The 12900-nt window shown below is 38.8% G+C and overlaps 1 protein-coding gene across 2 annotated transcripts in view; it reads right to left on the bottom strand.

The window, feature by feature from the left end:
• The window catches only part of gabrg3 (gamma-aminobutyric acid type A receptor subunit gamma3), a 222792-nt gene that overhangs the window by 179834 nt on the left and 30058 nt on the right, over positions 1-12900 (bottom strand). The window contains exons 2-3 of one of the 2 annotated variants that reach the window (XM_023954494.2): positions 9849-10030; positions 6096-6163 (exon numbers count right to left, since the gene is read on the bottom strand). In XM_023954494.2, coding sequence (XP_023810262.1) covers positions 6096-6163; positions 9849-10020 — 240 coding nt within the window. In that variant the 5' untranslated portion in view covers positions 10021-10030. The remainder of the gene's footprint in view (positions 1-6095; positions 6164-9848; positions 10031-12900) is intronic. The other variant, XM_023954495.2, reaches the window with a different exon arrangement.

Below are 12900 nucleotides of genomic sequence, written 5' to 3'. Positions count from 1 at the left end.
GGGGAGCCAAACACACACTCACACGCTGCAGTGAGTGACGGGCAGCGGGTTTTACGTTTTTACAATCCCTGCGCGATTCACCTGCTGCCTGTCCCCACAACCCCTCACCCCCACCCTCTGCTTTCTCCCTCACACATCCCGTCCCCCGCATCTGCGCGCTCTTTCTCAGAGACGGGAGCGCGCAGTTTTAGGTACGGCAATTCACAGGTTTCCAGCTGGTACAAACTCTGTGAATTAATAGACAATTTTAAACTTATACTAGTGCTGGCGCAGATTTGTCTCTCTAAGCACCGCTACTACTGCGCGCCTCTGGCATCGCATCGCGCACGAGAAGGACTGGTCTAATGGAAAAAAAAAATTAGAATTAAAGATTTGTCTGCAAGCCACATGTGACCATCAAAAGAGCCATATATGGCTCGCGAGCCATAGGTTCCCGACCCCTGCCATAAACCAACAGTTCATATTGGTCAATAAAACTACATCGAATGCTGTCGTGTTTATACAGTAGGAAGAACAAAACAGACTGCTGATATCATGACAAACAAAACGGATCATTTCTATGATATGGACACATGGTGGCTTTTCAACTTTTAAATGCAGCTCATCTTCTAGTTTTCATGAGCGGATGAGGTTAGAGCTCAGCTTGTTTGGAGTTCTTTGCTTTTGTAGTTCTTCAAAACTTTTAGAACGAAAATCACGAAAAAGATTCGGAAAAAAAAAATCCCCCTGTGGTGTTTTTTATTGAATGTAATACGCTTCCATGGTTTATATTTAATTAGAACTGCAGTTGGAATGGTTTGTGGTAACACTATCAAAATGTTTTTAAAGGATATGCGTTTTTCAGAAATTACCGTAATTTCCGGACTATAAGGTGCTACTTTTGTCATACGACCCTGCAGCTTATTCATTGATGCAACTAATTTATGGATTTATTTGAATTTAAGAAACCCAATTTATGGGTTTCTTTCACGGCCGCTGGGAGTGCATGATCCAACTTCCAGCAACAAGCCTATTAGTTTTAGACACACGCAGCCAGACAGCATGGACCTTACGTCAGGTCTTAGTCACTTCAATCATGGTTCAACAAAAAGAAACACCCATGCCCAGCCGCATCCCACAATCCTTTGGTGCCATTAGACCCAACATGCACGTGACCGCCACTACAATATGACGCAGCTTTCAAGTTAAAAGCAATTGTTAAAAGCAGCGTGAAAAAAATCCACCATCACCAACGGGTTTGGAAAAGCCGGTCTGCTGCATGACGGAGAGAACAGCGCAAGCTCAGGAGAGAATTTACCTCTGAGTCATAGTGACACTAGCCCATCTATTTAGCAGCTCCGTAATATACGAGATGATCTTTTAAACGTACTTTCATTATTGTTATGGTTATTATGAAGCGCCTGTTCGCTCATCATTTTATTTCTAATCCGTGTGGTCAGTGCTTTTTTGTGGCAGAATGAAGCCGGAAGAACGGTTGGGTGAAGGCTAACATGCGCTAACAACAACATTTAGCATGAACATAAATCGATGCGGGAAACGCTGCAATCTGCAGCTTGGCTGCACGTAAATATGTGGGAATAACATCAGACTTTATTTTGTCGGGACACGACTAGAAACACAAATCCACGTGGTTGTTTGAACGGTTTCTAAGGACTGAGCGCCATTTTGCTTTGAAAAACTCACCGCCCCAAAGCCGCTGTGTGAGATGGAGACATGGTTCTCCTTAATTCGGCTGCTCGTTAACATAGAGCTGCAGGACAGATGTCACTCTGAAGCCTCCCTCCCGTAACAAAGCATCCTCCCCGCCCCTCAAACATGGTTAAGTCCGGTTGCTCTGCTCAGACGGTTCGCTCCGTCCACCGGCAGCCGTGCCCCGCCCCGCGCAGGGACCGGACGTCAGTGGGCACGAAGCGCTCCTCCCTGGAGCCCCCCTCGCGAGGGGAGACGGAGAAGATAGGAAGGGAGAGACAAGGAGCCCGCGGGGCAAGGGCGGAGCGCAGAGGCGTCCGTGGAGCAACAGTGTGTCCCTGTTGTGGAAGGAAACTTCTGGCGCACGCGCTGCGCAGAGGCGTGCTTTTAAGTCACTGCTGCTCTCTTTTACTGTTATGTTTTTTTAACCAGCCCTGTTACTACCATAATGCTGCATTGACACAGGCGGAAGGAGAGGAGAGCTGCTCTCCTGTTCTCCCCTCCTTCCGCTGCCGCTCTCTGCTCCTTCTTAAACACGCATGCGATTTCAGCACATATACATCCTCAATCTACAACACAGTGTGGCGACCTGGGGGTTAGCCCCGCCTTAAGTACCTAAGACTTATGGGAAGTAGGGAATTGCGGTTGTAAATTTCCCGACCATAACTGAGGTACCTGTGAACAGAAGTCGGGTCCATGCTGTTTGGTAGATGTGGGTGTGTTCAGATAAAAGGGCTGAGCACTGTTCACTCCTCCCTCAGTGAGACTGAAGGCAGTCATATAATATGAGGGTCAGGATAATCAGTGACGGGCCGATAGTGTTGGTAATGACATGCGGCTTGTATACTGGTGCGGCTTGTGTATGTAAATTGTCACGCATTCTCCTTAATTATGGGTAGGTGCGGCTTGTAATCAGGTGTAACCTGGAAATTACGGTATTCATGTGGAAAAGACAGAGGGCTTTGTAAATTAGTTGAAACAAATACTTGTTTTTGCTGAAAAATGTTTGGTTTGGATTAGTGCAGTACCTGGAAATCCCTGCATGCAGATTCTTTTTCAGCAAATGAGACAATTGCGAAAAGCCAGAATTTAGTGCAGCCGTCCACTCAAAGTAGGAATGTGGGCTCAACCCACAGTCACGAACCTTTCAGTGTCATTGTTATTTTCACCTCTTAATATACTCTCTAATTATCCCACAGGTGTGTATAATAGGCCTGTGTGTCTTTTCGTGTACAACTTCCTTTCAGTTCAAGGGATTTTATGCAAAACTGAATTAATCACCATCTTTCTTCAGCTTAAATCATGACATCCTGATCATGTAGTTTCATTGTAATGGTGCTTAATGTGACAACTGTTATTACTGTTGTCTTCTGTAACAATGGGCTCTAAACTAAGATCACTATGGAGAGAACTGCTGGGTCGTGAATAAGGAATGAATATTCAATATAGCAAAACTGAATCACAGACCAAAAGGCAGTCGGTATGAAAAATAAAATCTAGTTTTATGTTTATGAAAACACATACCACAAAAATCCAAAGTATTTATGACTGACATTTATGCAACTAAATTGCTTTGCCCAAAAACTCAGACAGACAAAGGTATTTTGTTTTTTAGAAAATAAAAAAATACAAAAATAAATAAATAAATAACCTAACTATTAAATAATCAACATTAAAAACAGTGGAGAGTCTAGCTTAATTGGCACCAGGGTCAACTGCCCTGTTTTAAATTTTTTATTTTTTATTACAAACACCAAAGGAAAATAAGCTCAAGAGTTAAAAATAGACAAAACAAAACAATGTGCTTGAAAAGGAGTGGGTAGAAGAAAAATCTTGTATAATCCCACCCCTTTTTACAACACCTGATGTTGTGCATATCTCTATTTACAGTTACTTTAAATTATTTTTTCTTCAAAACATTCACATTACCCTATGGATAGCACCTATGCAGAAGTGACACTTTTTGTTTTTATTGATCATTTCTAGCCATGTAAAGTTTTATAAGTGACAGTCTTTTTTTATATATATATATAGCAGCCAAACAAATAAACAAACCTCTATGTGACAAAAATGTCACGTGGAACTTATTTTTTTAATTCGATTTCCGATTTTTTTCCTGACCCCCCCCCCCCCCCCCCCCCGCCCTACTTAAGGAAAGCAATAAGTGCAAACAGCAGACAATTTAAAGCAAATTTTGCTTTTATTTAATCAAACACAAGACATATGTAACCCCCATTTCTGGGATGAATTATAAGCAAATAAACACTGAGTCTTGGAATAAAAGATAAGTATAAGATTTTTCTTCTTCTCACTCCCTTTTGGACTTGTGTTGTTTATATAATTTTGTCTTGATTTATATGATTTTTGTCTCGTTTTTGTCTTATTTTGTTATTCTACACTTACTCTACACTCCAAAATAAAAAGGTAACTTACTTACTTAAAGTCCCAGCTGTGTTTTAAGTCACACTTTGTAGTCTAGACTAAAAGGAGACAAACGTTCACCTTGAGAGTAACACTATTTTCTAAAGGATTAACAATACAGCTCATATCTGGGGTCTAAGGTTTTATATAAATTAAGAAACCTTCACCACGGAGCAGATGATGAAGCAGCAGGAGTCGCGGTCAACCCAACAACTAATAATTACAATGCAGTGTTCTTTATTACCAAATAAAGGTAACAACTAACTAACTAATGAACTTACTATATAGGTGTTGTAGAATGAGTATGTGTGTGTGTGTGTGTCAGGGCGCGTGCATGTGTAAGAGGTATGAGCGCGTGCCACACAAGTGAGAGCCTTTGACTGCAATAGGCTTTAGGCAAATGTTGCAGCGTGGGGGGGGGGTCTCTTTCTCCACGTCTGTGGCAGTAAACCCATACCAGTTTCAAACAACAGATGATTTTATTCCTTTCTTGGGAACAAACTTCCCACTCTCACCGGTAGCCATGATATCGCTTGCTGTTTCGTATGTGCTATGATGTTATTGTTTGTCGCGTGCCATACTGCCGTGTGAAACTAGTTCTACGGAAGCTCCGGGGAGCCAAAAATGCGGCAGTACACAAAAACTCGATTTTTATTTTTGAAATCGCCCGTAACAAAAAATTAATTAATTCAATCGATTTATCGCTCAGGCCTAGGTGGAACCTTATTTGTTTGTCAGTAAACAAGCTGTGCACAAATTCTAATATGTTCACATCAGACACATGACGCACGTTCTTGAACGTCTGGGCTTCTTCTTCTTCTTCTTCCTTTTCTACTGTTTACCATCGCATGTCCACCATCTACAGCTGGAAGAAGTTTTTAGTGAAGTGTCAGAATGATTCAAATCTTGTGAATCTTGCTCTACAACTCTAAGGTATTTGTCTAATGATCTACTGTCGATGCGTAGAAACTGTCTTAAAAAAACGACAGACTTTTTATACATGGCTACACATGTCAAAATCAATTTAAAACGTTTTTAAGTAGAAAAACTTGAGCAGGAACTTTAACCTTTTTAAAAAAAACAAAAAAACACAAAATGAAAATAAACACAAGAGTTAAATAGTAGAAAACAAAAACAGTGTGCTAGAAAAGGAGTGAGTAGAAGAAAAAAAATGTTGTATACTCCCACCCCCTTTTTACAACGCCTTATCTTCTTTCCCTTTCGGCTTTTCCCATCAGGGGTCGCCACAGCGAATCAACCACTCTTTCGAGGAGGAGTCGCATGGTTAACTTGGCAATGTTTTACGCCGGATGCCCTTCCTGACGCAACCCTCTCAATTATCCGGGCTTGGGACCGGCACAGAGGTAGAGAAGGGAACAGGGAGCAGCCCGGATTTGAACCCTGGTTTCACGGATGGAAGGTGCCGTAAACCAGCACGAGCTAAACTGGCTCCCCTTTTACAACACCTTACATTGTACAAAAAAACTTTTGCAGTTAATCATTTTCAAAACTTTTACTTTCTGTATGACACCTATGCAAAAGTGACATTTGCTCATTTGTTCTTAATAATTTCTGGCCATGTAAAGTTCCATCAGTGACATCTTGCATGTTTATAAAAAATATGTATGTAAGCACTCCTAAAGACAATTTAGGAAATGTTAGACAATCTAACATTTTGATGATTTTAGTAGTAGTAGGACTTTTAGAGATGATAACATATGGAAGATTAATAACAGTAAACATAAAGAGAACAGAATTTCAATATAATAGATTTATTGAAATATTTTACGTCTTATTTTGACATTATTGTCTAGATATCATAGCTGTATTCTCACATTTAGAATTAGGGGTTTTATATTGAAGGACTTCTTTTTGTTTGAATATGTGGAAGTTCATCAATTTTTTATTTAGTTTTTTTGTGTTTTGTGAGTACTTGAGTATGAAGACAGCATGACAGTAATAGAAACGACAAAAGTGTGACTTACCATGTTGATTGATGACACTGGTCCAATGCTGTTCACAAATATGTCCACATCAATGACAGTTGGTTTCACTGAAGTGAAAAAAGAAAAAAAACAAAGGCTGGTGAAGGCCTGTTCAGTTACATGGTTTGTAAGTAGAACTAAGTAAAAGTAGAGTTAAATAAAGGCCTGTTCACACCGGGACGAATTTCGCCGGCGATTTTCGCCGACGTTTAACGCCTCGTGACTAAACAAAGGGCACCAACGAGAGTGTGCACACCGACGCGAAAAAACGCCAGGCGTTAAAGCGTCAAAAAAAAAAAACGCCTCGGGTTCGTTTTTTTTTTTCGACGCGTCGCGTCGAAATCTACTCGACCAATGAGAATGGCGCTTTTGCTCACGTGTCTGGAGCTTCTGAAGTTACAGTAAAACACAACTTGGGGGCGCTCAAACACAAAACTGCCTTGCTGAGCACACATACCAGCGAAGAAGATAGACGCCAAGTAGCGTCAGTTGGAGCTACTGGTGCTTGAAATATTCATGTTTTCTTTGTTTGATTCTGACAAGTGCGTAAATACTTGCTCTCTTCTTCTGAGTGAAAAGCGACTTTAAGAAGCGTAAAGTTGCGCAGCGCCACCTTGTGTACAGGAGTATTTCTGTTTTACATTAAGCGCCATCTAATGTCAGTGAATGAAATTGCATGTTCACTCCACTCATCGTCAGCGAAAATCGCCTGGGTGTGAACACAAAAAACGTGGCGAAAAACGCTGGCGAATAACGCCTGGCGAATATTCGTCCCGGTGTGTACGGGCCTTAAATGTGTTCATTGTGTTTCAAATCCATGGAACATAATGTATTGGTTATTCTGAGGGACCTACACAGGATATTTGGTTAATTTTGAGGTGGAATTAGGGTTAATTGTGAACCCTTGTGATACAGTTACAGCAGCGAATGGATAGATGTGGCATTTAGAACTGCTAAAAAGGAGGAAAAATGCTTTTCTGTTGATATTATGTTTTCATCTCCGTGGTTTAAAATGGCTGAAAATGAATAAATGTTTATGAAACAAGTCCTGTGACAACCCAAAACATTAAAAAGTAAAAAAAGAACACAACATTTAACCAATAATGCCCGTTTTAGAAGTAAATTAGCACAAACACGTGTCAAAATTCCTCTAGTTTAGTTAGTTGAGCTTATTTAATTCAATAATATTATAAAAACAACAATAGATACATTTGTACCCTCACTGATAACAACAGTCTTTCAGTCATTTAAAAGAGTCTTTAAAAGAGTGACAGAACCTAAGAACAATAAACATGTTTGAAAATAGGACAGGAAGAAGTTTATTTAAGCCTATTCCTATATACCCATTCAATTTTGACAACAAAATAAAAAAACAACATGTCATCATCTCATCATTACACATTAATGATAAATAAATATCCAAAAATTCATTTCAATCGTCATTGGATTTAGGCTGCAACAGAAAAAGTGACCACATGACTATAATCTACTGATTTGATGTAAAGATTGAACATCATTTCTGTTGTTTGGACATTGTTTTATCTCTAAATGTAATTCATTCCACAGTTTTACTCTGGTTACTAAAATGCAGAGTGTCATTAATGTTCTAAGTTGAATTGCTTTAAAGTTCAAGGTTCCCCTTAACCTGTATCCCCCTTTCCCTTTAAAGGACCTTTTTTGTAACATTATTTGGAAGGAAGTTGTATCTTATTTTGTGCAGAAACTGAACCGTCTTAATGAAGTCGAAAATGTTTAGTTTATTTTAGATATGACCAAAAAAAGGGGATGGGTCTGTTCACTGTACTTAGCGCAATGAATTGTTCTGATAGTCCTTTTTTGTAATATATACCGAGGATGGAGAGTAGATTTATGCGTTTCCCTAAACTTCAATACAATAATAAAAAAAATATGGAGTTACTAGAGTGAACGACAAAACATTTAAGGATTTTGTATGGAAAGAAAAATAGACGCGATTCGTGATTTGTAACTTGTGTCTGCCTGTTTGTGTGTACCTTTGGATTTGTGGGTGTGTGTACTTTTTTTCTTCTTTTTTTTTTAGAGTGTGTGCACTTGATTTACCACAAGTGTATTAGAAGTTGTGAGACTCCTTTCATGTTTCAGAGTTTTCTTGACAGCCACTTTGATTGTGAATAATATCTAGTAAAAACTTTATATTTTTTCCACTTTCTTAAAGTAATAATCGCCAATGATTAAGTTAAAAAAGTATAAATATGCTTTTATAAAGCACTCACCGCTTTTTTCCAGAACAGTATGCGTAATTTGTATTTCATATTTGCACGTTTTTGATATTGGAGTCTACATGTGACTCAATGACAAATACACACAGTTACGCACAAAATGTATTGCATGACTTACACATAAAAATGTTCACACACAAACCCAAAGTTGTACAAAAACAGGCAGACACAATATACAAATCAAGGAATACGCACGTACAAATCCAGTGAGTTTCTTTCTTTCCATAATTTTTATGTTTTATATTTATTTTCATGGTTAAAATACTTTACAAAATGTTTAGAACTGATGCATTTAATATTAGGTTTCCAACTGATTATTCATTAGAAATTACTCCAAGAAAAATTGCTTTATGTTTACACTGTTAATCTGTGATTCAGTTGGGGAAAATACTTGAAAAATGATATCCTCTCATGGGTACATGAATGTTGTTCACCTTTCGGCTTATCCCACTCGGGGCCCCCTTTGTGTCCTTCCTGACACAACCCTGTATTTTCAAGGCACAGGGAGACCCAGACAGGCAGCAGTGCCAAGGGTCTTCCCTAAATATTGAATAAATGTAAATATTTTAAGATCTTATTTCTTAAGATGGTTTAACACATTTTGAACTTAAGGGTGTGCTTACTTCTCCTCACACTTGTTTCTCATTTCAGTTCAGTCTTTGTTCTCATATTTACTTGATTTTAAGAGTACAATGCTAATTTATTCTGTTAAATTAAAATATAAACAGTACATGTTGAAGAGGATATAGTGTGGCAGTAATGTGGAGCTGGCATCCCCGCTCATGACAGACTTTTGAATCTCATCTTTGACACCAAAGCATTGCTGCAGAAGGCAAAAATAACAAATTAAGCTGGAAATCTTTGTGGTTTCTCTTCTGCGATGCAGCTGAGCTGAACAGGCTTCATCCGCGTGGTTTTAAGATCACAGAAAATGTTAAAGTCTTGAGTGAAGTACATCTACAATATAGGTCGTCCCGGGAAGGCCTCGTCACCGATCTTTTCCATTGATTCAACAGGCAACACATATCCTTTCAAGCATCTCCAAAATCTGGAGCAGTTTCATTAAAGTGGTTTTTGATTATCTTGGTCCTATAATGGTTGCACACACTAGTTCCCATTCCCACGCTATCTGTGTTTTGCTGATTAAACTTCCTGGGAAGGATGTTCTGTCCCATCAGATTTTGTTTATGCAGTGGTAATGAAGGCATCTTCACAATATATGGTTGCCATATAGACATTTAGCCTCCCAGCACTGCGCACACACAAGTTACAAAAGATGAAAGATCCAGCTCCTCCTTCCAGCTCAACCAGCTGCTGTTGTTGAAAACTCTTAAGTTTTCTCCAAATAATGATTTAATGCTCAGGTGTAAAAGTTTAATTTCAAGCTCGAACTTCCACAACAATTATGCTACAGCTGTGACATCCTGCTGTCATGAGCATTCATATTTGCATGGCAAAAAAAAAAAAAACTCCCTCGCCCATCTTTTTCCATTACCTGTCGGTTGAGCCTTGGTTTCTTGGCTAATTGAAGCCACGCAGACTTTTTCCACCTGCCACTCTCTGTCCCAGCATTCAACTCTTGTACTAGCAGATGGCTCACTAGAGAACCCTTCTGGGGAATCAGTACTAGAGCAGCCTTCCAGGAGGACCTCATCTACACAACACATGCAGAGAAAACTGAAAAGGAGCAAAAAAAAAAAAGAAAAAAAAAAAGCTTGAAATACATGAATATATACGTGTATTTAGTTAAATCATTCTAATTTTTTTTTTTTTACAAGAATTGGCCGTCATTAGCAACTTCAATCAGCATTTTCAAACAGACTCCCAGAAGTGAGTGCTTGTCTCATGGCATCTAATGATACCAGTGGTTGCAACAGGGTCCAGTCTGACCTGCAGAACAGCCACCAGGACAAGCAATTAACTGGAGGAATTCAGGGCCTGTGACATGCTGCTGCTCGAACTCATGTCAAACAGGAACCATTTAATTGTAGCTCCTATCTGCAAAAGAGTCCCATAAGATGGTCTTTGTGTTTATCATCAATAAAAATAACCTCACAAAGCAGCAACTTCAAAATCCCATGCAATTTTACTTTTCTATTAAATGACATTTCAACAACTGCCCCCTTAAGCTGGTCATTTCCAAAGATGGATCAGTGGCATTGAAAACATGGGATCTATGTTGAAACAGCTAAATTCAGAAAACTAAGTGTGGCTATTGAAATGAACTAGATAAACTTTGATTAACGGATTGTTGTTGCTTCAGAGGAGGTACTTCCAACAAGTGCCTTCATTAAAGCACAAGGCTGCCTGTTTGCTTGGCAGTGAGTATCATAAAAACCCCAAGAATTTAATAAGAAACATCTAAAAATGTCTGCTAATAATGTTAAGGTCCAAGCAGACCTGAAGCAGGAAAAGTTCTGATTGATAATTGTCAGAAATTATTACAGGGCCACGCACACTCATGCATTCACACCTATAGACAATTTAGAGTCTCCAATTAAACCTATGAGGCATGTTTTTGGACTGTGGGAGGAGGCCAGAGAAAACCCACACATGCATGAAACCAGCTGGGACTTGAACCGGGGACTTCTTGCTGGGAAGCGTGTGCATTCCAAAAGTATTTAAGTGTACTATTAAAACAAAAAAAAAATCATATTTACATGTACATTTACAGGAAAATCAGTCAAACCATTTCAACTTAAAAAATAATGCTGATGCTAATGTTTTAGCAAAGATGTGCCAATACAGCAGGACGTGTATAATACACTCATGAGCCTCAAACTCTGATGGTTGATAAATGCAGAGCTAAAAGTCCTCTAAAATGGGAATTATTAACTTATACACAATACAGTTTCATTACATAGTAGACAAGAGTGTGCGGCATGAAAAATGATCACAGACAAAACAAATGTTTTATTCCTCTCGTGTTTACATGGCATGAGAATTATTGCATTTTTAAACATAACTGTTTTTACCTCTAAATATTACTGTCTAAAGAGTAATAAAATGACCTTTCATAGGTTAAATTCAGTGATGGCAGTGAGTATACAAAAAAAAAAGTGTCAGAATAGCTGTGTTTGCAAACTGGATTTGTAATAATTAATTTGCCTAATTAAAACATGACAATCTAGTGAGAAAAAGTTTTTGGAGGTTTTTCAAACATATTTTACAAAACTACAATGGAAACACTATTTTCGAAATACATGAATCACGTGACCAACAGCCGCATGTCGATATGCTTCGTAGTAGGAACTGGCTGCCTTGGGCACCGCACGGCGGGCGCCACCAGAGGTCCCAGAGCGTCGCACAGCTCATCAAAAGTTGAATGCGTCATGCAGAATTCTTGGATCCACAGACTCTGTAAAAATCACCAACCACCATTTCCCAAAATCCATAGCTACTTCCACGCGTAAGGAGCTCGCCGCTCTATGGCCCGAATAAAACTCAGATGTCTCCTTTGATAGATAATGATGAGTGCTAGTGCTGCGGCAGAAATTTGAATTTATCTGCTGTAAATCATTGTTCACATCTGTCACAATGTTTTGAATGACTTATAGAATTTCGATAAGTTTTGTGCATATGTGGAATGGAAACACAGATTGTTGAAGGACTCATTCACCTGTTGCTGTGGCAAAAAATAGCCAAATAACCAAACTCTTCAAGACTTAAAGTACAGACCACCTTCCCATTCATTTTAATGAGAAGGTGTGTCCAAACTTTTGGTCTGTACTGTAAGTTTAGCTTATTTTTTATTCGACTCTAGAAATAGAGATAGGAGGAAAAATGGAGTTTAAAAAAACTGTTGGTTTTCTAAAGTGTGGTCAAATTACTGAAAAAAGTTTACAAAATGTAGTTTCTTTTCAATTTTAGATGACTTATGGTTGGTTATTAGATGCTAATGCACCTTTTTCTAACCCCCTATTCTTCTTCATTTTTCAATTTAGAGGCAATTTCTTATGAATTCCTGCCATTTTGCAGAAGCTACGTCCTGGAAAACAAAAGGTTTTTGAATTTTGGATACAAACGGAATTAAAAGACCACTGAGAACACTTTCAGAATAGATCAGAAAAAGATAAAAGTAGGACTTCAAATCATACCCTTCTCCACAGCGGCCATGCCCTTTGACATTTAGGAGCAGGGGAATGAGATGATTCAAGCAATTAAAGGTTTAACGAGAAAAAACTGAATGGATCAAAATCTTAGACAAAAAAAATTAACTCAGGGTTCACCAACCTTTTTGAGACCGAGGGCTATTTCATGGGCACCAAGTGGTATGAAGGGCGCCACTAAAAACCTCCTAGCCCCCCCCCCCAAAAAAAACAAACAACACAATTTGAGGACTTCCTTTTGTGTGCCCTATTTTTATTTGCTCATTTTACACACAAAAACATGCATGAATTTTCTAGACTCGTATTACAGGGGGGGGTCAAACTCAGTTGCAGAGGGAGCTTAATTTCAAAACAGACTTTAGGTTGCAGCCGAACAAGATAAATATTTATTGAACACACTAAAGCTAAACTTTTAAACCTTTAAAACTTTAACTTAAT

Source organism: Oryzias latipes, chromosome 4 (genome assembly GCF_053564925.1).
Source record: "Oryzias latipes strain Hd-rR chromosome 4, Olatipes_Hd-rR_3.1".
NCBI lineage: Eukaryota > Metazoa > Chordata > Actinopteri > Beloniformes > Adrianichthyidae > Oryzias > Oryzias latipes.
This window is presented reverse-complemented; position numbering and strand designations above follow the sequence as displayed.